At 34.6% G+C, this 25,287-nt stretch overlaps 1 protein-coding gene and 1 pseudogene across 1 annotated transcript; one reads left to right on the forward strand and one right to left on the reverse strand.

Moving 5' to 3' along the window:
- Positions 1-459: 459 nt before the first annotated feature.
- LOC123640665 (death effector domain-containing protein-like) lies at positions 460-1,416 on the forward strand. The gene has a single exon (XM_045555243.1). It carries the CDS (start codon positions 460-462, stop codon positions 1,414-1,416), a length of 957 nt encoding a protein of 318 aa, XP_045411199.1.
- Positions 1,417-4,729: 3,313 nt separating this feature from the next.
- On the reverse strand, positions 4,730-4,828 carry LOC123640864 (annotated as a pseudogene).
- Positions 4,829-25,287: the final 20,459 nt, after the last annotated feature.

Below are 25,287 nucleotides of genomic sequence, written 5' to 3' on the forward strand. Positions count from 1 at the left end.
ATTGCTGATTTTACTGTGGTTTTATTGTGCTGACATTATTGTGATTTTATTGTGGTTGTTTTCCTCTATTGCGGCTACATACATAATTGTTATTTCAAAAACCTGAAACATGTAAAAGAGAGTGACATTAAATAATTCAAATGGGCAGGACCAAGATGGGACCCACAGCACCCACTTTGTCCTTAGGAGAAGCGGAATCCCTCGCTATCTACCTAACACTTCTTGACTCCTTCCTAGATTAAATATTCCCCCAGGCCAGCGGCGGCGCAAGCAGCTGGAGCCCGGATGCGGCACCATGACACAGACCCGGGAGAGCGGCGCGGAGGGATCCAACATGGCGGCACGGCACCAGAGCTGAGGTAAAGTCCCTGAGCTGAGGTAAAGTCCCTGAGTTGAGGTACGGTCGGAATTGCAGCTGAGCAGAGATTCTGGAAAGGATTGTGCACCTGGGTTCCCAGTATGGCGGGCCTAAAGCGGCGGGCAAGCCAGGTGTGGCCAGAAGAACACCGTGATCTGGAGCATGGGCTGTACAGCCTGCATCGCATGTTTGAGATCGTGGGCACCCATTTGACACACAAAGATGTGTGCATGCTTTACTTCCTCATTTTTGATGTCATTGATGATGACCAGCGTGGACGCATCCGAAATGGATGTGATTTGTTCTTGGCGTTGGAGCGCCAGGGCTGCTGTGAGGAGAGTAACTTTCGCCAGATGCTGCAGTTGCTGAGCATCATCACGCGCCATGACCTGGTGCCCTACGTCACCCTCAAGAGGAGACGGGCTGTGTGCCCCGATCCTGTAGACAAGTATCTGGAGGAGACATCAGTTCGCTATGTGACCCCCAGAGCCCTCAGTGATCCGGGACTGAGGCCGCCCCAGCCCCACAAAACGGTGCCTCCTCGCGACCCCACGGTGTATGGCCGCCCTTCGGGCCCCCGGCCGTACAGCGGGCGGCCAGCGCGAGGGAGAGCGACCCCGGGGAGCCGGCGAAAACGCCGAAAGTCAGTGCCCCCGGATTCCACGGAAAAACAAACATGTGACATCAGACTGCGGGTTAGTGCTGAATTCTGCCAGCACGAGACCGCCCTGCAGGGCAACGTCTTCTCTAATAAGGACGACCCGCTTGAGCGCCAGTTTGAGTGCTTTGACCAGGCCAACGCCATCCTCGGGTCCCGGAACTTGGGCTCCATCGTCTGTGGCATCAAGTTCTGTCAGCTCACCGAACTCGACGCATTCTGGCGCGACTACATCAATGGCTCCTTAGTAGAGGCACTTAAAGATGTCTTCATCACAGACTCCCTCAAGGAAGCTGTGGGCCACGAAGCCATGAAACTGCTGGTGAACGTGGATGAGGATGACTACGAGCTGGGACGACAGAAACTGCTGAGGAACTTGATGCCGCCAGTGTTGCCCTAACTGCTTTCCCTTCCCATTTCTCTGGGGACTGTTCCCACCACCGACCTCTGGAGCTTACATACTGTTCTGGGGTTTGTTCTCTACCCTCCCAACCAGTTGCATCTCTGCCTTTTTTTTTTTTTCCTTAAAAGACAAAGGAAAGGGAAAGTGGTGTTCCCTACCCCTTCCTGCGCCCATGTGCCTGGGCTTCCCTTTTGTTTCCCTTTTCCGCTTACCCACTAGTGTGTGTCTCTACAGCCCCCTCTATTGAGCCCTAAGATGAATGTATAGGGAGAATCAAAATCTATAGAACAAATTCTTTGTAAGGGATTGAAGTGAACACTGCTTTTGGATGCACCGAGGGGTTATCAATACTTCTGGCTTTATGAGGGCTCTTAAATTTTGTCTGAAAAACGAAAGGGCTGTGAGTAAGGGAGCTATGTGGAAGGGGGGACTCCGAAGTGTATTTTGGAAATTAATTAACACCCTCTTTCAAATTACAGAATTTAAAAAAAAAGTACATAGTTGAGATTACTCTTTGTAACTTAACTCATAGATTAACTCTATGTAATTTGTGTGCCTACAGTTTTCTTATTATAACATAAGTTTAGTATTTTTCCACATTATTTGAAAGTCTATGTAAATGTTCATAATGGCCATTTTTCCATTTGGTAGGCTACTTTGTATTTTATTAAATCATTCTCCTACTGTTAGACATATGAGTAATTTCCAATTTTCTACTATAATAAGTCATACTGCAATGAAAAAAATAATTCAAATGATATTTGTTTGAATATCATGTCTGTATATATATGTGAAACATTATGCATAAGAAAATGATAACCTCGTTTTTTTAAAACTAAGCTCCAGAATGCTTTTGATATGTTACTGACTAGAAGTGTGACATATGCAGGTTATTTTACTTCCCTGGGTTTCAATTCCCCACCTGGGAAGAGAGGTCCTATGCTAGATGTAAGTGTTTTTCTTAGGATTTTACATTTATCTAGATTATGTTTTGGTCTGTATATCTAAGTTATGTTTGGAATATCAGCTGTGGAAGTTGAGGAATTTCTGCCTTCAGCGTTCTATTTTATTTGCTAATCTTTGAAGATCAATAAAATATTTTGGATAATCTAGATTTTTTTTTAAAGTTACTCAACTATGTAATTAAATTCAATAAATGCAATTGAATTTTTCCGTCAAGCTAGTGAACTTACTCTACCAAATGAAATACAGGTATTTTAGAGGCCATCTGAATATGTAGATCAAATACATTGGGAAACATACATACTGAGAATGTACATGCAGGGGCTGAAACTACTGTGAAATTCATATACAAAGAGAGATTAAAATCAGTGTATTTATTTGACAGGACTGTATGATAGATACTTTAAATTACCTACTAATATGCATTTTCTATATTTTTCTTTCTTATTCAGTTCATATTTCCCAGGTTAATAATGCACCACATAAAAATTATTTAACCTTCTAAACTCTCATGTACTTAAATTAGAATTACTGATCTATAACTGACCAATTAGATACAAGCTTTAATCTACGGATGACACTTCTAAAAAGCTGTTGATATCCTAAAAAAAAAATCAAAATTAATTGATACTCATATTTTGCTGTTCACTTTCTTCTTTCCTGATAATTATGCCTGCTGCTTATAGATACAGCAACTGTATTTCTAGCATAAGATAAGGATACTGATAAAGAAGGAAAAAAAAAAACAAGCTTGGAAACTAATTGAATTACAGAGGTATTCGTACCAGCTCTGGTGTCCTTGTACCTGAGTCTTCCTGTTACATGAGAAAAATAAATTTCTATTTGAATAAGTCTCCATAGGTACATCTCCATTATGTGAAGCTGAGTAATTTTTTTTACAGTTTCTTCATTATTCAATTAAATAAATACATGCTGATTTAGTAACATATGAATAGTATAATATTTAAATGATTTGTTTTTATGGTGAATGAGGGCCGTCAAATGATATGTGTGTGTGTGTGTGTGTATGTGTAATGCAAATTCAAATAACACCATGTTTTAGACCTCAGAAAGTTGGTGTGTGTTTGCTTAGATGCATAATTTCTAAATATAGGTAACAGTATAACTGAATTAGTGAAATTCATACGCAACCTTAGAAAAAACAAAGATAGACATCTAATCATCATATAAGTTAATCTGAGGGACTAATGAGCAGTTATTTAGGTGGTCTAAATATGAAGGGATATTTAAAGCAGAAGGATCAACATGTCCAAATATATAAAGAAATGGAATTGCTTACTATGTTTAAGGAATATCAAATGATTTAACAGTTGTCTTTCCTAGTAATCTATGAGGACAGTGGTGAACTTGTAAATCAGGTTCATCTGTAGCATTTAGCACTGTCCCCAATGAGTGGATAAATGCATTCATGAAAAATACCGTTTGGTTGGAGGTTGTAGGAGAGAAAAAAGGCTGGAATATGTTCATCCTTGTTTACTGATTAAATGTTTTTACCTAGTTTTATCACTCACAATCAGTCTCTTATTATATAATATGAGAATAATTATCTTAGGAAGGTGATATTTTTCAAAGGAAAGGCAATATGCCTATATGCATCCAATATTAATGAGTGGGGATAATTTTAGGGGTTTACTAAACACTTAACTATATATCATGTTGGACATTATAGAATTTGAAAAAAATGCCAGAAGATAGCAGTTTAATTCACTAAATTAACTAAGATTTCAGTATTTCATGAGACCATTTAGCAAATCGGGGTATAAAGAACTACAATTTGAAACATTTCAAGAAGAGGTTGCTTAATAAGTTATATTTAAGAAATACATGTGTCCAGTACCAAGGCAGATGAATTATTTAAAACAAAAAATTTAGAGATTTAACTTTCTTAATTTATATAAATATTTCCTGCAATATAACATATATTCTTAAAAATTAAATCTGTCTGTCTAGGCAATCTCCATTTCATCCTGAAATATAGTTCACTTTTACATAAAGTCATAAAAATTGCATTCCTCCAATTTCAGTTGGTAATCAACTGTGACATTAAATGGCATAAATCTTTGTTCAATTCATTTCCTGCTTCTTCGAAGAAAATGAAAATAAAGTACATCTAAAAATGGAGATTATAGCAAGCACAAGAGATTCTAACTTTTGTTAAGTTCTTGGAAGTTTCCATTTGATTTTAAACTTCTGCCATTCATCTCTTTCAATAAAAGAAAACTTGCTTTATTCTTGAACTAAAGATGACAATTTAAACATCAACTTTTTTCATTTTAGGTCAATGTGAAAAGCATCACTCAAATACAGTTTTATGCTTTCTTTTTTTTTTTTTATGGAATGCTTCACGAATTTGCATGTCATCCTTGAGCAGGGACCATGCTAATCTTCTCTGTATCATTCCAATTTTCTATCAGGGATTAAAACCATTTCCCTGGCCAGGCACAGTAGCTCACACCTGTAATCCTAGCACCCTGAGAGACTGAGGCAGGCAGATGGTTTGAGCTCAGGAGTTTGAGACCAGCCTGAGCAAGAGTGAGACTCCATCTCTACTAAAAATAGAAAGAAATTATATGGACAGCTAAAAATATATATATAGAAAAAATTAGCCAGGCATGGTGGTGTGTGCCTGTAGTCCCAGCTACTCGGGAGGCTGAGGCAGGAGGATTGCTTGAGCCCAGGAGTTTGAGGTTGCTGTGAGCTAGGCTGACGCCACGGCACTCTAGCCCGGGCAACAGAATGAGACTCTGTCTCAAAAAAAAAAAACAAAAAACAAAACTATTTCCCTAAGCCAAGTGGGAAAGCGTACCCCTTGCCATCTCCTCTACGATCTTCTATTTCCTTATCCCAGATGCCCTCACATTAGTGCTTTCTGCCAAGAAATGAAAGAAAGACTTCTCTTTTCTTATTTAAAAAAGACTTCATACAACATCAAGGATCACTGACCTTTCTTCTTGGCAATCAGAGTTTTGTTTGGGCTTTGCTGTAAAACTCCAGTAATGAGCACTAGATGGTATTACGGCATTAGGTCAATAAGAAAAGACAGACAGAATAAACAATACAGCAAAAACACATTGATAATTCAGATTGGCTAAAGTGACATTTCAAATAAGTGAAGAAAACTTGGTAGTCATGTGTTTTAAAAAAATTATAAGAATAAACTTCACTCTTTACATTAGGATTAATTTCAGATACATCAAAGACTTGCATATAAGAATAAAACCACGTTTTAGATTTACAATAAAATATTTTAAAATTCAACTACATGACAATTAAAAAGGTCTACAAAGAAAAAATTACATGTCATGTTGGAAAACATATTTCTGTTCATTTCACAAAGAAAGAGTCATTTTTCATGATATGTAAAGAGCTTCTATAGATCAATGAGAAAAATCCATAACAATAGAAGAATGAACAGGAGCTATAATGAGATTTCTCAGGGAAGGAGATGCAAAAGAATCTTAAAGGATAAAAATGTTCATTTTCAATAGTAATCAAATCAACATAAATTAAAATTACATTAAGATACCATTTTTCTCTTTTCATATTGGTAAAGATTATAAAGTTTGAAAACACAGTGTGTTGGCAAAGTCTGGGTAAAACCTTCATTTACCTTATTAGGATATGCGAAATAGCAAAAAACTGAAAATCATCTAAATGTCTTTCAATAGGAGAGTGATTAAATAAATCACGGTGCATTAATGCAATAGAAATCAATGTAGTTGGTTAAAAAATATAAGGAAGCATCTCATCTAATAATTTCTAAGATATACTGTTAATAAAAAAGTCAAGCTGTATAACAGTATGTGTAGTATGCTATCTACTGTGTGAAATAGGAGGGTGTGTGCATGCGTTTATAAGCATATAAACAAAATATATGTGGAAAATAACCACAGAAAAGGATAATATAGGATGCACTCAAAGAAAGAAAGTATATAATTGAAGATCAGGTATGCCAAAATGACTTTTTCGCTCTTTATTCTTTTATATCTTTTGAATTTTTAAATTTGTTAATGTATTACATCCACAAAAAATGACTAGTTAAAAATTTAAAATTTTCAAGAAATATGATATGTGAAAAATGCAATATACTAACAGTCACAATTTTTTTTTTATCACCCTGGAAATTTATTGACTCAAGCAGGTATATTTATTTACTCTTCTGCTTCCCTCTTCCGCATTTAAAGGATTTAGTGATTACATTGAGACCATCCAAATAATACAAAATAGTATCCTCATTTTAAGGTTACCTGATTAGCAGTCTCAATTTCATCTGCAACCCTAATTCTCCCTTTTCACATAACATAACATTATCACAGGTTCTGAGAATTAGGATGGTAAGGCCATTATTCTGCTGCCCACTATAGGCAACCTTTGGGAAATGCCTCCACTTTCCTCATGTGTAGTATGGAAATACTATAACCTCAAAAACAATATAGGATTGAGTTGTTTCTGCTTTGCAGAAGTATGAATTATGCTCTATTAAATAATATAGAGTTAGGAGTCAGAGGTACAACTACCAATTCTGGGTAGGTCTGTCATCTTCCAGAGATGTGTCCTTAAGATATTTCCTTCAACTTTCTTAGCTTTGATTCTTTACCCTTCATGTGGGAATAAAAGTATATACTTCATCATGCTTTTGTGAAAATTAAGTGAAATAATACATAAAAAACTCAAAAGACATAGTAGTGAGACTATTTTAATTTAACACATAGATGAATCTTAAAGCTTAATATTGAATATTATTATAGAAAACATACATTATGTTACCATTTTTATGTACTTAAAAGCCAAAACTTTCATGTTTAGAGAGACACACATATATGGTAAAACTATATAAAAAAGCTAAGAAATGTAAACTCGAAACTTAGAATCATGACTTCTGCTGGGGTTGCATGGAAGAGAGATTCATGGAGAAGCATATAGTTACTTCCGCGTTACTGAAGGTATTCCAATTCTTAAGTTAAACGGTGAATTTACAAAGAGTGAATTTGTAATTTTATTATGATAGTTTCCAACTTATAAATAGGTTATCAACATCTATCTATCCTTCTGTGTTCATCAAATATTATGTAATACAAGATGTAATTAGTAATTTTTCTAAAAAGTTCAAAATATTGTGATTGGAATGAGCAATTATAAAATAGCCTGGCAGAGGGGAAATGACCCCTTATTATGAAAAATAATCATTGTATCATCTTCCCAACACACAAATTAACCCATTAGTTATTTAAATATGATGAGAATAAGTCTCTCTGCCACAATAGCAATAGGAAATTAAATAAAGCCAAATATTCTTAGAGAAATATTGATTCGATCCATTTATATCCTCTCAATTAACACATTTTTCATTAAATTATCAATACTTCTTTCAATCCTAATTTCCTCTTTTGGATTGGATCCTGCAGTCCAGTTCACTACTGGCAAATTTTATTGGGTTTACCCCACAATAAATCCCTGCGAGTGAAGTCAGCATACACTTCAAATGAAGAAAAGAAAAATGAACCTAAAGAAAATTGACCTGCATCCTTCAATTGACTTTGAAACAACCACAGAGCATTTTAAAAATCAGGTTTAGGACTATTTATCCTAGTAGAAACCTAGAAAGAAAATGCTCTTTTACACTAAAAGGAGGAAAAAAAAAAAGCTAGCTCCAAGGAAACATACAGATTAAAAGCTTCTTATCAATAAAAAAGATCTAATTACTATGTCAAGATTGTCTTTTATGTAGCACCTCAACACTCAAGAGAGGATACCATCTGGGCGGATTTCAGTTAGATGGTGAAGGTAACCTAGCAGAAATGTCAGCAATAAAAACTGCTTTCTCAAATCTTTCTGATTAAACACTCTGGCACTAATTCACTCAGAGTTATTACGGAAACCTCTGATGCTCATTTGTTAATCCTTGAAAAGTTTAGTCCTGAAATCCACGAACTGTTTGAAGTCTATTTTGTAATCTGATTCATATTATGCACCTATAATTGAACTATAATTATCTGTCTTTTTCAGTGATGTAATTAAATCAGAGTGATTCAACCCTCCATGATGATTGAAGGAGCATGTGGCTTTAGCTCTTCATTCTTTTGTAAAAGGTTCCTGGATTGTCAATGAACTAAAATCTACAAGACTGCATTAAAGTAGTTGAATATGTCTGCATTTCACAAGGAAATGTTGAGAAGCTACTGGTTGCCCCTGTTAAGTCTTCCTCCAGTATAAAAATATTCTGAGGTAATTCTACCATATAAAGTGCACCAATTTTATTACCAAAAAAGAATCTTCTTCATAGAATCATTCCATCTCCTTTCCTTCTGGAATAAATAAGAGTTTAATTTGAAATATGACAGTGATGCTTTGTAAAATCAAGTTGGGATCACAATAGGATTTGTGAATATGTGGAAATGTCTACCAGATATCCTTAACATAGCATTCTAATCTAACTCATGTGCTCCAAAAAGAGGGAGAGATTTCTCCTCTTTAAACCCATTTGGGAAATATCTATTTTTCAAGCATTGATTGTCTTATTTTCTTGTAAGAGAAAAAAAAAAAGCCTGCTCTTCTCTCCTTATTAATATGCAGTTTTTCAAAAGATGAACTTCTCCCAAATTGAATTATTATTTTCTCTTTGAGCAGGCTGTCATTAAACTTGATGATGTTCCTTAAATTGCATTTATGAAGAAGAATAATTCAAACACAAATTCTAAAAATGATCCCCATACAAAACCATTTATGCTGGGCACAGTGGCTCACACTTGTAATCCCAGCACTTTGGGAGGCTGAGGTGGGAAGATCACTTGAGGCCAGGAGTTCAAGATCAGCCTGGGCAACATATGAGACTCCATCTCTACATTTCTTCTTCTTTTTTTCTATAGCCAGTCATGATGGTGTGTGCCTGTAGTCCCTGCTACTTGGGAGGCTGAGGCAGGAGAATTGCTTGAGCCCAGGAGTTTGAAGTTGCAGTGAGCTGTGATTGTGCCACTGCACTCCAGCCTGGATGACAAAGCAAGACCCTATGTCTAAAACAAAACAAAACAAACAAAAAATCCATTTACTATCTTTCATAAACTGTAAGTGCAATGGCCTGTCTGGTTCTCTTGGCATTCTTTATGCATATCCAACTATTTCCTTTTCCCTTTGCCTTCTGGTTGGGTTTCATCAAGGCCTTGAATTAACTGTATTTAGTCAGTATACGTAAGGAGATATTGAGCAGACTTAAAAAATGAAGTAAAAATCAACATAAGTCATGTCTTAATGCCAGAAAGTATGCCTTGTCCCTACATTGTACACCAAAGCATGGGAGAGAAGGCCCCCACCTTACCAGTCCTCCTCACTAGAGTTCTGCCCTGACATCCTGTCTGCAGCCTAGGCCCCAATCCATGTTCCTAGCACTGCTTACACAAGCTGCTTTGTCTTTGTCATGATGTCTTTCCTCCTGGGACATCTACACGTCTTCCTTCTTATTAATTCTGACCATATCAACTGCTATGAATCAGTATGGAATTGGTTTGAATCATCGAATCATCTGTCATACCTCTCTGAGTATCAGCAGGTAAACTGGATTTAATACCTGGCTCATTCCAGTAGCATCACTATCTTCCTACTGTCTAACTCCCCTGACCTGACCTATTCTACCACTGACAGGGCTTCAAAAAACATTTCTGAAAAACATGGAGGTTTTTATATTGAATTTTCCAGATAATTGTCTAACTTTTCAATTTAAATATATAAGTTTATTGGTGACAACATCATTGTTATGAACAATCCCTGTGGAGTAAGGGATAACTTTTACCTAACATTTATTCAGAAATGCTTAATGAGTGCTGCTATGTACTAGCTACTGAAGTTACAGAGGGATATGAAAATGTTCCTGTTTGTATAGAACTTTGTAGGGTGATACAAACAATGTACAAGTGAAATAAATTAACATGATGATTTTGAATAGATTTTTATAGTATGGAAAAAAACATAGCAAAATGAAAGCAACAAGGGTTTATATATTTGGAATCAACAAAAGCATGAATGTTGAGAAGGTACTAGCCATAGGGTAAGCTGTAAAGAGTGTTTTAAGGGAAAGAACAGCAAAATACAACATTTCTGAAGAAAAGACCAAAAAAGTTAAATCATATATGTCATGAAAAAGGTTATATTTCAAAACGAGAAAACTGATACTAAAATAGATTATTTAACAGAACACAATTCTAGAAAGGAATATAAGATTATGTTAAATATCATTAATAATGCTAAATATTAAAGTCTAACAAGAGCCTATATTTCAATCAATTGTAAAGATTTAATGCTGATCATGACAATCACATTCAAGAAAATCTAGTTTAAACCCTTTATTTCACAAATGACAAAATTCAGTGACCTAGGTTATAGGCCTAGCTTATTGTCAGTAAACTATAGCTCTACTTTCTTTTCACAAATCTGTGGAGCTAGAGTGGTAAGTGCCCTATTAACCTATCAAGACAATAATAAGAAATAAATATTTTTTCATTATTGCATTTCTTTTTTGATACAGTTCCCTTAAATTTGCCTTATGAATAATGATATACTATAAAAGAGAGTTTTTTAGTATTATCATTATTTTCAAATAACCTTTTGAGTTGGGATCATATAGTAATTTGGCTTTTGAAAAATCTCTAATTTGATTTCTCTCTACACATACACAGAAAATAAACAAAATTTTTGAATATATGAAAATAATTGTCAAATATTATTCTCATTTAATAGATGAGCATATTGAAACTTGACAAAATGGAATGATTTGTTTCAAATTTTATAGAAAATTTCAAACTTACACAAAAAGTACAATATAACAAATTTTCATGTACCAATCATCTTAATTCAATAATCATTAAGTTATGGCTAAACTTTGTCATATTGTACCATTCCTACCTCCCTTGATTATTTTGAAGTACATCCCAGACCACCATTTCTTTTCCAATGTGTGCACATTGCTACTGAGTTGGTCACTGTTTCCAGTAATAAAATCTCGGAAATATATGCTTTTGCTGAGATAAAATGTAGTGAAGTAGTGTGAGTTCACAATTCTTCCTATTTCAAATGAGGGCTTCAGGTTGTTTACTTAACTAATATATGTTTTTGGTTATATTTGACATCATAGTTTTCAACTGTTTAAACCTCTCACCAACTCTTCTAAAAATGTCGTCATGTTTACTAATCTTGCCTTTGTTACAGAGCGCAGAACTGGGATTTGTACTATAGTAAAATTCTTCCTACCACTGCATGTATTGTAAGAAATACTGCAAGATCCCATGTGCTCATTGCTCATTAGGGAATAGTAGAAAAATTCCCCATGCTATGCCTGGAAGTGCTTAAAATAAATTCTAGTAAATGTTAGTAGGTGAACCAGAGCCTGAATCTAGTCATGTAGAATACATCCACTGTGGGTTTGCTAAAAATCCTCCCGTCGGGACACCCTAGACTAAAACAGTTATGATTCTAGGATAGAAGGGAGTATTATCCAAAATATGTTAGTTGTACTTTGTCTCTGCAGTTAATACATTTCTTTCCCATATGGGATATCTTTTCCTCATATGGTTTACCTGGATTTGTAGCCATGAGTCCTATGCAGATAAAAAACCAAATATTTATTTATAAAAATTTGTAGCTAAAATAATAATATCTATCTTTTTATTATTCTTCAATTTGTAAATATTTATGCAAAGAAAAGGAGAGGATGAGGAAAGTCAGGAGAGATGAAGCTTTCCTAGAAAGCATGAAAAATTAAATGTGGACGAGGCTTAAGTGATTATATAGTTCAGTGTTCCTGACACCTGGCTAAACATGGAATCAACTGGGAACCTTAATAAACAAAAATCTGTGCCTGGGTTGTACTTTCAGAGACTCAGACTTAATTTATTTGGGGTAAGACGTGGATAATTTTTAAAGTTCTTCAGGTAAATCTAATGTGCAGCCACTGTTGAGAACCCATGACAGACTCTAAGATCCTCGTGAGATAATTGAAGCCCAAAGAAGTATAATGCGAAGGACACATGGCTGGTTAATGGCAGAGTCAGTGTTATGCATGGGCCCAGGTGTATCATACATCTCTATGACATGTCACCTCTTGGTCCCTTTTAATTTCTCTGCTTGGTAAATTACATTTTCTTCCTTATGTACTACTACTGTTCATGTACAGTCATTGCCTGTATTAGGTACTCATGCAATGAGTTAGGAGACGTTTCTAGTAGGAAGCACAAGTCTTGGCAATAGTTCCTTGGATGCTTTCCACTGGCAGCTCTGCCTATCAAGCTCTCTGTTGGCAGGGTTGTTCACTGAAGCAGCTTCAGAGGATACCAGCTTCTACCAATCAGGCTGTTTTCTAAATTGATAAAAGGCTTCATACTTCTCAGTCTTTACTGCATTTCCTGGAAATATATTAGCTCCAGTTAACTTATTGCATGTAATAATATCCAAAGAAAATGACAATCTGTAAGAAATTATGGCATTCTCAGCAGGGATTTTAATAGCTTGCAAGAAAAATAAAAAGCCCAAACCTGCTCATTTCTTGTGAGAATTTTTTCCACTTTATTTTTCTACTCATTTTTGCTCTACTTTAATATTTAAACAATGGATTGTTATAAAGCATAGGGTATATATTTATCATCTTGCTAAATTGAAATATATGTGCTACAAGTATTTGAATACTTTTTACCAAGAAGTTACTTAGTTTCAACAAGCCTTCACCCTGAGAGGTTTCTAGAATTATCTTGAGAATTATTGAACATATTATGTCTGACAGAGCCCCCATAGTTTAAGTTCATGACTATAATTTTTATTTAGTCATGCAATTGAAGTAAATAGATGGAACATCTTTTTTAAAAAACCAGAGATGGTCTTTTCATTAGATACCTATTCAAATTTACAAAAACAAAATTCAAATTCTATGTCTAATTTTTTTAAGGAAGATTGTGATTTGAAATAATCTTGTACAATAGCCAAGAGATAAACAGTTTACTAAAACCAAGGTCATCCTTTGAACCAAACCTAATGGATTATTTTAATCTTTCCTAGACAACACTGTGTTCTAGGGCAATGGTTCTTATAAACTCTATGTGCCTTTGAATTACCTGAGGATTTAATTTAAATACTTATTGTAATTCAGAAATTGTAGGTTGAGTCCTGAGAGTCTACATTTCTAGCAGCTCTCAGATGCTCCCTGCACTGCTTGCACTTGGAACCTTCAGAAACCTACCTTCCTGAGTAAGACTAGAGTACTTAGAAGATCACAAATCAAAGATAAGTCACTAAGACTATGGAGGGATTGTAGTCAAATATTCTAGCTTGTATTTTACTAACATTCTCTCAAGCCACCTATACTTATTTGGAGCTAGCAACATTTCTATTTTAAAATACTAAAGATAATATATAAATGATACCTGAAAAAAATGGTGAAATTGGAAGAAGAGTTTAATAGCTGTGGGTTTTTCAAAGATAGGAAACAGCCTATGGTAACCTCTTCTCCTCCCTTATGATTAGAATCATCTCTAAACTATAATCTGTATTGTCTAGTTAGAAAATCTATAAAGCTGTTAACTGAAAACAATGAATTATTGTCAATATTTTTACATGTAGTTCCTTCCCAGTGAATAATTTTTTAAAAAACAAAGCTCAGATCATATCTATACATGCAACTTAGATATAATAGATTAATTTGCAGTGGTAGTACAAGCAAGTAAATATATTTGACATCATTTTTTCAAGATTATAAACCAATGTGTCTCTAAAACCACATCTATTTTCCCAAATCCAGCACTATTTTATTTAGTGCACTCAATTCCTAAAGGTATTTCCAGAAACATATCCTGTGTCAGGGAATGCAGGAATGGATGATCCATCTGACCTAGGTTGCCCCCTTGTTCTTTCTCTCTCTCTTTCTCTCTCTCTGATAACCAAAATTTTTGTTTAATTGGATCTTTTTCTAAATAACTCTTTAACATCCTGAAAGACAGACAATTTTGGAAATCCCTGAAATTCCCTATTTAAAAAAAAATCATTCCAAAGCTATTATGGACAAGGCTCTAGCTAATTAGAAAGCACTTCCAGTGAGGGAACTATTAACAGTAAACATCTTCCAGTGGTCTCATAAAATATGTGATTGTTCAATTGAAGTCCAAAATGAAAAAAAAGGAAAGACTCAAGCCACATGCCAAGACCTTTATATAACACATAAATTTTCCAGAAGTAATTAGATTTTGCATTTTTTTGTAAATAGAAAGAACATTACACTTAAGATTATGCTTAAACTACATTTAGTTGGATCTAATTAGAGTTATAATCATCTATCAATGTGAAACTAGAAACTTTCTATTAGATTAACAGGTTTATTTTTCCAAGCAAGTAATACTATGAGATTTGATGTAAACTAGTATTTGTGCCAATAAAGCCTGAAGAAAGTGATTTCCTAAAATAATGTCAAATATCTTATGGTTTGCTTGAAAAAAATTATAAATGTATTTTCTCTATTGGGAAAGCAAAAAGAAAGGTAAAGGACAAAGGAAGTTATTCTCATTTTTTAATTTTTGAAAATATCTGCTGAGTTTTTGTAATGTGAAATACCCCACTTGACTAACATATGAGCTCATTACTAAAGAGCCTGAAGCCTTAGGCTCCTGTATAATGCCAAGATTCAGGATTTATAATATGATCATTATAATCCCTAATTAAAGAATGATTGATATATCTCAATAATCATTGTTTTAGTGTACCTTAATATGTGAGGGTATAATGCTTATTTTAAAAAATAAATATCTCAGACCCATGGAGTTCCATAACTAAGTAACCTAAAATGAACAAACCTTTCTCTTTGTTTTTTATGAATAGTAGAATGCTATCTCCTTCTCCACTCTCAGTGCAAGATATGTATTATTTTGCAGTACACAGGAATTTGAAAGACCAAACACACCGTAAATGATCAGAGAGATACTCTTCATTTTCAATGAACATCATGGCTTTTGCATTTAAGAGCAACAGAAAATTGTATTCTAAATAGAAAATATAAAGAATGAGATAATTTTCTTTAAAACAGCATTTGAGGGAAATTCAAAATTAATAATCTTTCTAACAAAAATTGAATGGAAATGATACAATAGAACATCATAAGCGTAGAAGACTTTTGTATTTTAATTGCCATTGTGCTTTTTTGTATTCATTATTATTCATCCTTTTATGTTAAAGGTAACTGTCAAATATCATAGCAGCACAAGTGCACAGAGAAAAACACTGTATATTTCCAAGGAAGCAACATGAATGAGAGAAGGTACTTAATCGATTTGGTAAAGATTCTCATGTAAACACAATTCTAAAAATCATAAACCATAAAAAAATGGAAAAGTGTCTAATTTAGGAATATTAAAACTAGTGTGGTTATCCTTGTTATCAACTTAAATGATATTTTTAAGAAATATATCTTTCAGCAAGTACACTTTTATATTTAAAATATGTTCCCAATGTAATAATAAAATACTTGTAAAAGTACTATCAAATTTAACTAAAATTAAAATAACTGGCTGGTCTCTATTTATTTTTTTGACATATAAAATGAAATAAAAGGATGAACAGGATATGTTACTCTCATAAATTTGTTTAATATGATTGCTGCTTTGACATTTCTCTTTAAGCCTGACGTAAGTTGTTTGAAACCCTGTTGTACCCTGTCCGTTTTGAACCAGTTAAAACTTCCCCTCCTCCTGCGGTTGTTCGTGATATAGCCCACTTAATTCTTTTTTTTTTTTTTTTTTTTTTTTGAGACAGAGTGTCACTTTGTTGCCCGGGCTAGAGTGAGTGCCGTGGCATCAGCCTAGCTCACAGCAACCTCAGACTCCTGGGCTTAAGCGATCCTACTGCCTCAGCCTCCCTAGTAGCTGGGACTACAGGCATGAGCCACCATGCCCGGCTAATTTTTTTGTATATATATTTTTAGTTGGCCAGATAATTTCTTTCTATTTTTAGTAGAGACGGGGTCTCACTCTTGCTCAGGCTGGTCTTGAACTCCTGACCTCGAGCGATCCACCCGCCTCGGCCTCCCAGAGCTAGGATTACAGGCGTGAGCCACCGCGCCCGGCCTATAGCCCACTTAATTCTTATCTCACTGACCCAAACCCAATGTACCCCCAGCTGCTGACCATGACAATAACTATTGGTAAGTGCCAGAGTCAAATAAAATCCCCTCTTCGGGAGTGTTTTTTTTAAACTAGCCAATCCACAACTCCCGTGGGAAAGCCTAAGGGCTAATGCCCATGGACCTTACTAAAGGCTTAGCCTCACGGGGTCTTTTTCTCTTTCTCATTCCCCACCTGCCAGTTGAGCTCCCTGATGCCTCTGGATTTCACACTGGCCTTGGGGCCAGCACCCCTAACCTCTGTGGGACCTGTGAGTAATAAATTTCTCCCATTTCATGTATTTTGATTTCAATTCCTCATTGTGTCTCACCTGACATGCACACCTGAACCTAACTTTCCTCCTGGTCAGAGCAGGGTTAGAGTTTACAACCACTCTCAAGAGAGAGACCTCAGACCAAATTAAAAAGAAATCATAACAAATTAAAATCAAAACATTTACCGTGTTCATGGGTATTCAACATATGTTTGCTATACACAGGAAAATTGAAACTGTTAGATAAGAGTTTTTTTAAAGCTGAAGCATGAACATTATGCATCTAAATTAGTGTTTCCTTCTTCAAAGTAATCTTCTTGCTTTTTCAAAATATTTCAACTAGTGTATTAAAATTGTCTTGTATACCAGAAAAATAATTCCATGAATAAAGTGAAGAATAAGAAATTTTTCCCCTTTGAGACTAAATTCAATTTTACAATAATAGTCAAATATAATGAAGATAATATTAAGCTCAAGAGGAGTATTATTATTGAAGGCAAAAAATAATGTATAGCTAAAAAGATTGAGGCAATTTTTAAATGTGAATTAGAAACTAGTTTTGAAAACACTGCCAGTCAGCATCAGAATATTTTGATCAGGGGACAGTTTATAAGAATATTAAATTGCTTCTCAAATGTGTTAAGTGGATATCACTAATTTCTGAACATTATGTTTTAGAAAGTGAGAATCATTTGTATCAATTAAAATTTCATGGAAGTATGTGAATATAGAATAATTAACATTTTAGTTTTTATATAATTCATGTAATTTTAATGAAAATCATAGAAAAATGAAAAACATACTAAATAGAGATAGATAATAGTGGAAGCCCTGTTACCTGCATACTAATATTGCCTCTAAGAACAACACCAAACACCGGAAGAAAAAAGTAAATCTACAAGGAGAATATGCCCTCAGCATAACTTGAAGAAAAAGAACAGAAAATTTCTAATTAACTATGAGTAAAAAGAGAAAAACACCAAATCCCTACACATGAACTTATGTCCCCGTACCAAACTGATGCTGCCACAAGCTCATGTTCCACAAAGGGTAGCCAAAAATAAAAAACAAACAAACAGATAAATACATGAATTAAGAAAAAGGGGGAAGCCAGAAAAGCAAAGTTAATAAAAGGCCCAAGTTTTATTAGAAACTGACACCAGAAAGCTTGTCTGGAAATACTAAAAAGGTACCCATGCATTTCCCAACACAGACCAGAGGGAATGAACCTTAAAGTACACTTAATTCAAAGGGCGTGGGTATGCTTTAAAGGAAAAAGCATATTTTAAAGAGCCAGGTAAAATGTAAAGATTAGGCATTGAAATACATACATTCTAGGAGAAACAAAACTAAGTGGAAAAGCACACTTTGGTATTAGGGTAGAGAAAGAAACAAGAAGACATAAGGGAAATTTTGGAGTTCTGCAAGACAAAAGAAATCCATAAAATCAAAGACTCACAATCATGCTACCACCAAAACTAAACAACCAACAAACAAAAAAACACCCACCAAAGTATCTGCGGTACTTAAACCAACAACGGAGGTACCTATACTGACAGAAGAGGGCATCGTTAAACCAGGATTCTCATAGAATGCATCAAAATGATAAAAATGAACAATAGGAAAGAAAAGTTTATACAAAGTAATTGCAAGAATTCAGAAAATAGCATTTCACAGAGCTGAGGAATTTCATATTTTAACCAAGAGAAATCCTCCCCCTGGGGAAAAAAAAATCAAAATCAATGAAGCAGGAAAATTGTAAGTCAATGGTCCAAAGAAACTTAACTGTACTTGAGCAAGCATTTAATGATATGAAGTACCTTGATTCAGAAATTTACAAATAACAAGCAGAAATGAACAAAAATCAGGGAGAAAAAAAGATGTGAATAAACTCAGCAAAGAAATAAGAGAAAGAAAAATTATCTCAGATATAATGTATTACATTGAGTCCAAAGTAGAAAAGAATCAAATACTAATTTAATAAAGGGCATTAAAGAAAGAAAGGAACATAAGCAAAAGAAAGAAAATAACATGAAGAAGGAAGTAAAGATCATAAAGAAAGGAGTAGAAATGGAAGAAAGAATAATATAGAAAGCAGTGAAAATGCAAGAAAAAATAATATTGCAATACCAGAGTTCCTGACAAAGAAAAATAAAACAATAGAATACAGCTATTATTTAAAACTACAGTCTACTTTCTAGAAATAGAAAAGAGCTGATTCTAATGCTAAAAAGGCTCACTGGGTGCCTAAAAAAAAAAAAAAAATTAACTCCAAATGATCGACTCTGAGACATAGCATAGTAAAACTTTTAGGTTTCAAAAATAAAGAATATATCTTCTAAACCTGAAGGGAAAACATTCAAACAATTAACAAAGCCAAAAGAATTAGAATGGCTTCAGGCTTTTCAAATCAACTTATGGGACTTCTTGCTTCTTGCACCAATGTATACAGGTCTTGGAATTAATCACTTCAGTCCTTACAACTAGAATAAAACTGAACAAACTGAAAATCAGTTATTTCTTAAACCCAGCAGAGAACTAAAGTTGCAGAACTAAGTGCCACATCTAAATAATGAGAGAGAGGCACATCTAGAAAGACATAGCCAAAATCTACTTGGAGCAGAAGCTGAGAAAATCTCTCTCTCTGAAGAAGAACACTTTGGCAAACCCCAAATCAACAGTGTAGGCAAAACCAAGGGCATTACAGTAATATGAAACTTCTTACACCTACAGCTCCCAAAAATATTAAACATAGCCCAAATACTGGCCTGATAAACATAATACTTCACACTAAAGGTTTACTTATAGATAAGCAAGTATGCCAACTAATCTGCATCAAATTTTGCGTTAAGTGTGAGCATTCCTCCATAGAAACTATTTGGATGACTCAGATGGCTTTCGGGGATGATGCAATGAGTGCAGTGCAAATAAAAGTGTGGCACAAATGCTTCAAAGATGGTTGATAATCTGTTGAAAGTGATCCACATTCTGGAAGGACTACAACAAGCAGAGCACCTGAGAATGTTGAACATATTCGGGTTAGGTTAAGAGACAGGGAGAACTGTGTGTGGTCCCACGGCACCTACTTTGAAGGGACTGAGGAGTCATTGTACTATGTCCAATGTTTCTTGTATCTTCTTCAATAAGTGTCTCCATTTTTCATATTACATGGCTGGATACTTTCCAGATAGCCTTTTTATATTGTGAAATGATAACCACAATTGAGCTAGTCAACATATCCATCACCTCACATAGTTATGATTTTTTTGTGTGGTTAATAACACTTAAGATCAACTCTATTAACAAAATCCAAGTATACGATACAGTACTATTAACCATAATCAACATGCTCTACATTATGCCTTCAGAACTTATTCATGCCGCATATCTGAACAATTGTACCCTTTGACCAAAATCTCCTCATTTTCCCCAGCCTTTAGCCCTTGGCAACCACCTTTCTATCTTCTCCTTTTATGAGTTCAACTTTCTTACATTCCACAGATAAGTGAGATCATGTATGGCTTAACGATGTGGCTACATTTTGAGAAATGCACTGTTAGGCAAGTTTGTTGTTGCATGAACGTCACGGAGTGTACTAACACAAACCTAGATAGTGCAGCCTACGATGCACGCACTTGGCTATATGGTATAGTCTATTGCCAGGAGGCTACAAACCTGTACAGCACATTACTGTACTGAATACTGTAGGCAATTGTAACACAATGGTAAGTTGTGTATCTAAACATAGAAAAAGTACAGTAGAAATACAGTGTGAAAGATAAAAAAAGTTACACCTGTATAGGACACTTACCATGAATGGAGCTTACAGACCTAGATGTTGCTTTAGGTGAGTCAATGAGTGAGTGGTGAGTGAATGAGAAGGCTTCAGACACCATTGTATAACTTTATAAACACTTCACACTTAGGCTATCATAAATTTATAATAAGTTTTTCTTTTTTCTGTAATAATGAACCTTAGCTTACTTTGTTTTACTTTATAAACTTTTTACCTTTTTTTTACCTTTTGACTCTACTGCAATAATATTTAGCTTAAAACAATTCATTTTACAGCTGTGAAAAATATTTTCTTTCTCTCCTTATTTTATAAGCTTTTTTCTAGTTTTTTTTTTTTTTGTCCTTTTTAAACTTTTTTGTTAAAAACTGAGACACAAACACACATAAATGCCTACATAGGGTCAGGCTCATCAAAACATCACTGGGCAATAGGACTTTTTCAATTCCACTATAATCTTACGGGACCACCATCATATATGCAAGTCCATCATTGACTGAAACATAATTATGGGGCACATGACTGTATTTTTGTTTTTGCATCTGGCTTATTTCACTTAGCATAATATCCTCCAGGTTTATCCATGTTGTTGTAAATGTTAAAATTTTCCTCTTTTTTAAGACTGAATAATACTTTATTTTATATGCATACCACAATATCTTTATTCATCTGTCAATGGGCACTCAGGTTGTTTTCGTATCTTGGCTATTGTGAATAATGCTACAACAAACATGGGTGTGCAGTTTTCTCTTCAAGATACTGATTTCATTTCCTTTGGATATATACACAGAAGTGGGATTGAGCAGGAGCCACACTCGTCTGTGTCCTGGTAACAGGCTTATCATCTGCAGTCTCCACTGTGGACCAGGAAGCAGCCACATGACCCAGCTCCAGCCCCAATCAACAGCTATTCAAGAGGCCATCCCATCAGTCCTGGTTCCCAGCAGTCTCATATTTATCTTTAAATATTTGAAGTGCTGACCAGTGATAATTGTTTTGAAATATTCAATGCAGTGGTGCCTGCAAGGAAATATTGGTAGAATTTTAAAACCCAGAATTCTAATAGCTTCTACCTATTCATTGATACAAATAGCCAATTGACTTTATGAATCTTATGTGATATCCCAGGAATACGTGGATTCTAGTCCCCATTTGATTTGTAATACAGGCACTGAAATCCTTTACGGAAATTCTGAGACCTACACAAACTCTAAATCTCCTTTAAGGGAAAAAGTTCATGATAAAAGCTTCCGCCATGGGTGTGCTGCCTTATGAATTTTTGCTAAATGGAGATGTTTAAGAATAAACAGGAATTTCTGAATTATATGGGAGGTTGGACCCAATGACTTATTAAATTTCCTTCTAGTCTACAATTTGGAATTATGATTTTTATTTTAAATATAACTACAATTATGTGAAGAGATATATTGTTCATTAGAAGGCAAAAATTAGAATCCACATGGTTTTCCCACATTTTATACATAAGGACTCTTGGCTTTTAAATTAGGTATATTTATAACACAATTCTACACAAGAGTTATGACTGTGATATTATGGAATCAGGAAATATTCTTTAAAAAAATAAATAAATTTAAACATATTATCTTTAATGTTAGGCATTTGAAGATTTGTAAATTATCAGTATTAGTAACCCACATAAACTATATTTAGTAAATATTTATTTTTTACAGTATAAATTATTTTATATTTTAACCACAGTAGCAAATAGAATACTAAGCTTTCTTTACTTGCTTTGATTTATGGTGAAAGAATTAGATCCTAAATGCTTCAAGAACCCACTATATTTAAGCACTCTATAAACTGCCCTCTACCCCTCCTCTGGTTCTGTACTTCCCATAGGTGGATTTGATCTGTAGCATGTTTCTTTCTTTCCTATTACAACAACGTACACACAAACCCCACCAATCTTGCATTATCCCTGTCTCTGACACACAATTCTCAAATTTCTAGGGTAATAAAATACAACTTACATTTATAAAAGTTTGGAGATTCAGTTAAGATTATTAGTAATATAAATTAAACTTTAAAGCTGTAGGAATGATACTTAATTTTGTATAATATACAGCATAATTATTTGATTTTGTTTACCAACCTCCATTTCTACCCTTCAAAATGTTAATATGTCTTAGGCCAGGAAAAGAAAGGCGGATACGCCAAAAAGTAAGCTCATGCCCCTGTTGGGATTCACTAGAGTTAAGAAGCATAGTATCAGATTCATGGCCTTTGATGTTTTTGGTATCTATTTTCAGATTCTATAGGTTTGACCCATAACATGCTATAATGTTCAAATTATATGTGAGTTATTAGTAGCTTTGGCTGTACAGGGTTCTTCTTGGCTAATTCTCAACAGGCAACCTAACTGTGGTAAGATTTACTGCAACACCGAGCATATTAAATAAGGCTGTGCCACACAAAGCAGAACATAATTAGTGCCAAAGCCTAGTTCTGCCTGCACATTTATAGTCTGTTTGAACTACTGAAAAGTGCCAGACTGGTTCAAATAATCAAGTCCTGCTGGAAATTTCAGTGATCTAATTTCATGGAACAGAATTGTGCTCCAACTGCTATCAGCAGAATGTCTTCAGTTGATTTACAAAATATTGATACAGCAAATGTTATAACTGTTATCGGGAGTGCTCTGGGACATTATTCTGAATTTATCCATTCTTCATCTTGTCATTTTTACTCAGTGAGGACAGAAATAGATGTAGGTTTAGGGTGGCTATGGAGAAACATGCACTTTCCATGACTAAGCCAAGTTTTAAGCATTTCATTTGAACCATGTTTGAATTTCTTTAGGATGGTTAACGAAGATTCAAAATGCTCTTCAAACTTCCAAGAAAAAATTTAATTCTTATCCCACACCAACTGACTTTGATTATTTTAAAATTTATGCAAGGAATCTATGCTCATTGTAGAAAGGTACAGCAAACACAAGATAGTAAAAAAGAAAAAAATTCACTTGTTTTTTCATGCCTAAGAGATGCTGTTCAAATTTAATATACATTCAACTAGAATTTTCTAAAAATATATTGCTTAAAAATATTAAACATAGTGTTTTATTGGCTACATGTTGCCTTGTTTTATAGTTTATTATTAGAAATAGCCTTTAAATAAACTTTCTATGTATATTTATTATCTACTTATCTGATTACCTTAAAGAGATTCATAAAATTAAAAAAAAAACTTGGGTCAGAAGGAAAACAACATATTTTAAAGGTTTTGACACAATTTACCTCAACTTCTTAAAAAATACTTAATGTGATTTTTCTATTCTGAAATATTCATTATATAAATCTAAAAATTTTTTAAATTAATTAAAGTATGTACTAAGATTTTCCTCATCATTCATCTGAAGGAAATGTTTTATATACATATTTAGGCATAGTTTAGAAATAACTATTATTAAGTTCATAATTCTCATGGGTAAGAAACTATGAAAAAAGATATATTTCATAAAAGGAGAAAATAACAAGGAAAATAACATTGAATTACTTTGTGAGATAGAAAAATAATAAATGCTTTCATATATATTGTCCTATTTTATTTAATTCGCACAATCACCCCGTGAGAGACACATTGCTATCTTTTTCTTTCCACTTCCAGAAGAGGACAATATGGCAGAGTGATTTTAAATAATAAACCTTGTTGACTTAACCAGTCAATAGTAGAGCAAAAATGTGAACTCATTTTTATGACCCCCAATTTCATATTCGTTTATATTATTCCACAAATGTAATTTAGGATTTTTTTTTCACTATACTAATGAAGGGGTTAGAAATCTTTTCACACAAGAAAATTAGAACTTGAGGCCTGAGGAGTAAAAAATTTAATAAGGATACCAAAACTTTTTCTTTTTTTTTTTTTTTTTTTTTTTGAGACAGAGTCTCACTTTGTTGCCCGGGCTAGAGTGAGTGCCGTGGCATCAGCCTAGCTCACAGCAACCTCAGACTCCTGGGCTTAAGCGATCCTACTGCCTCAGCCTCCCGAGTAGCTGGGACTACAGGCATGAGCCACCATGCCCGGCTAATTTTTTTTTTTGTATATATATTTTTAGTTGGCCAGATAATTTCTTTCTATTTTTAGTAGAGACAGGGTCTCACTCTTGCTCAGGCTGGTCTCGAACTCCTGACCTCAAGCGATCCACCCGCCTCGGCCTCCCAGAGCTAGGATTACAGGCGTGAGCCACCGCGCCCGGCCCCCAAAACTTTTTCTACACATCTAAAGGGCTATTCTGTTAAACAGAATGATTCAAACAGCATTTTTCATTGTGCTGTGTACAATGTAAAATGGTAGACTAGTGTAAGTGAAAGTAAGTAACTGAATAACTGGTTAAATAATTTGAGGAAAGTTTGAGTTATGCAGGATCATCGGGTTTGTTTTCACCATGTTTTAAGTCTGTCTGGGCTGCTATAAAAGAATAGGTGGCTTATAAACAACAGAAATTTATTTCTTACAATTCTTGTGGCTGGGAAGTCCAAGATCATAGTACCAGTAGTTTTGGTGTCTGGTGAGGGCCCATTTTCTGCCTCATGGCCATCTTCTCCCTGTGTTCTCATATAGCAGAAGCAGCAAGTGAGCTTCCTGGAATCTCTTACAAGGATACTAATCCCATTTATGAGGATGGACCTAATCACTTACCAATGCCCTTATAATGTGGGTTAGGATTTTAATTT

Source organism: Lemur catta, chromosome 6 (genome assembly GCF_020740605.2).
Source record: "Lemur catta isolate mLemCat1 chromosome 6, mLemCat1.pri, whole genome shotgun sequence".
Classification (NCBI taxonomy): Eukaryota; Metazoa; Chordata; class Mammalia; order Primates; family Lemuridae; genus Lemur; species Lemur catta.

Excerpts from the sequence above, each read along its gene's own strand:
- LOC123640665 (XM_045555243.1), top strand. The coding sequence starts at position 460 with ATGGCGGGCCTAAAGCGGCGGGCAAGCCAGGTGTGGCCAGAAGAACAC.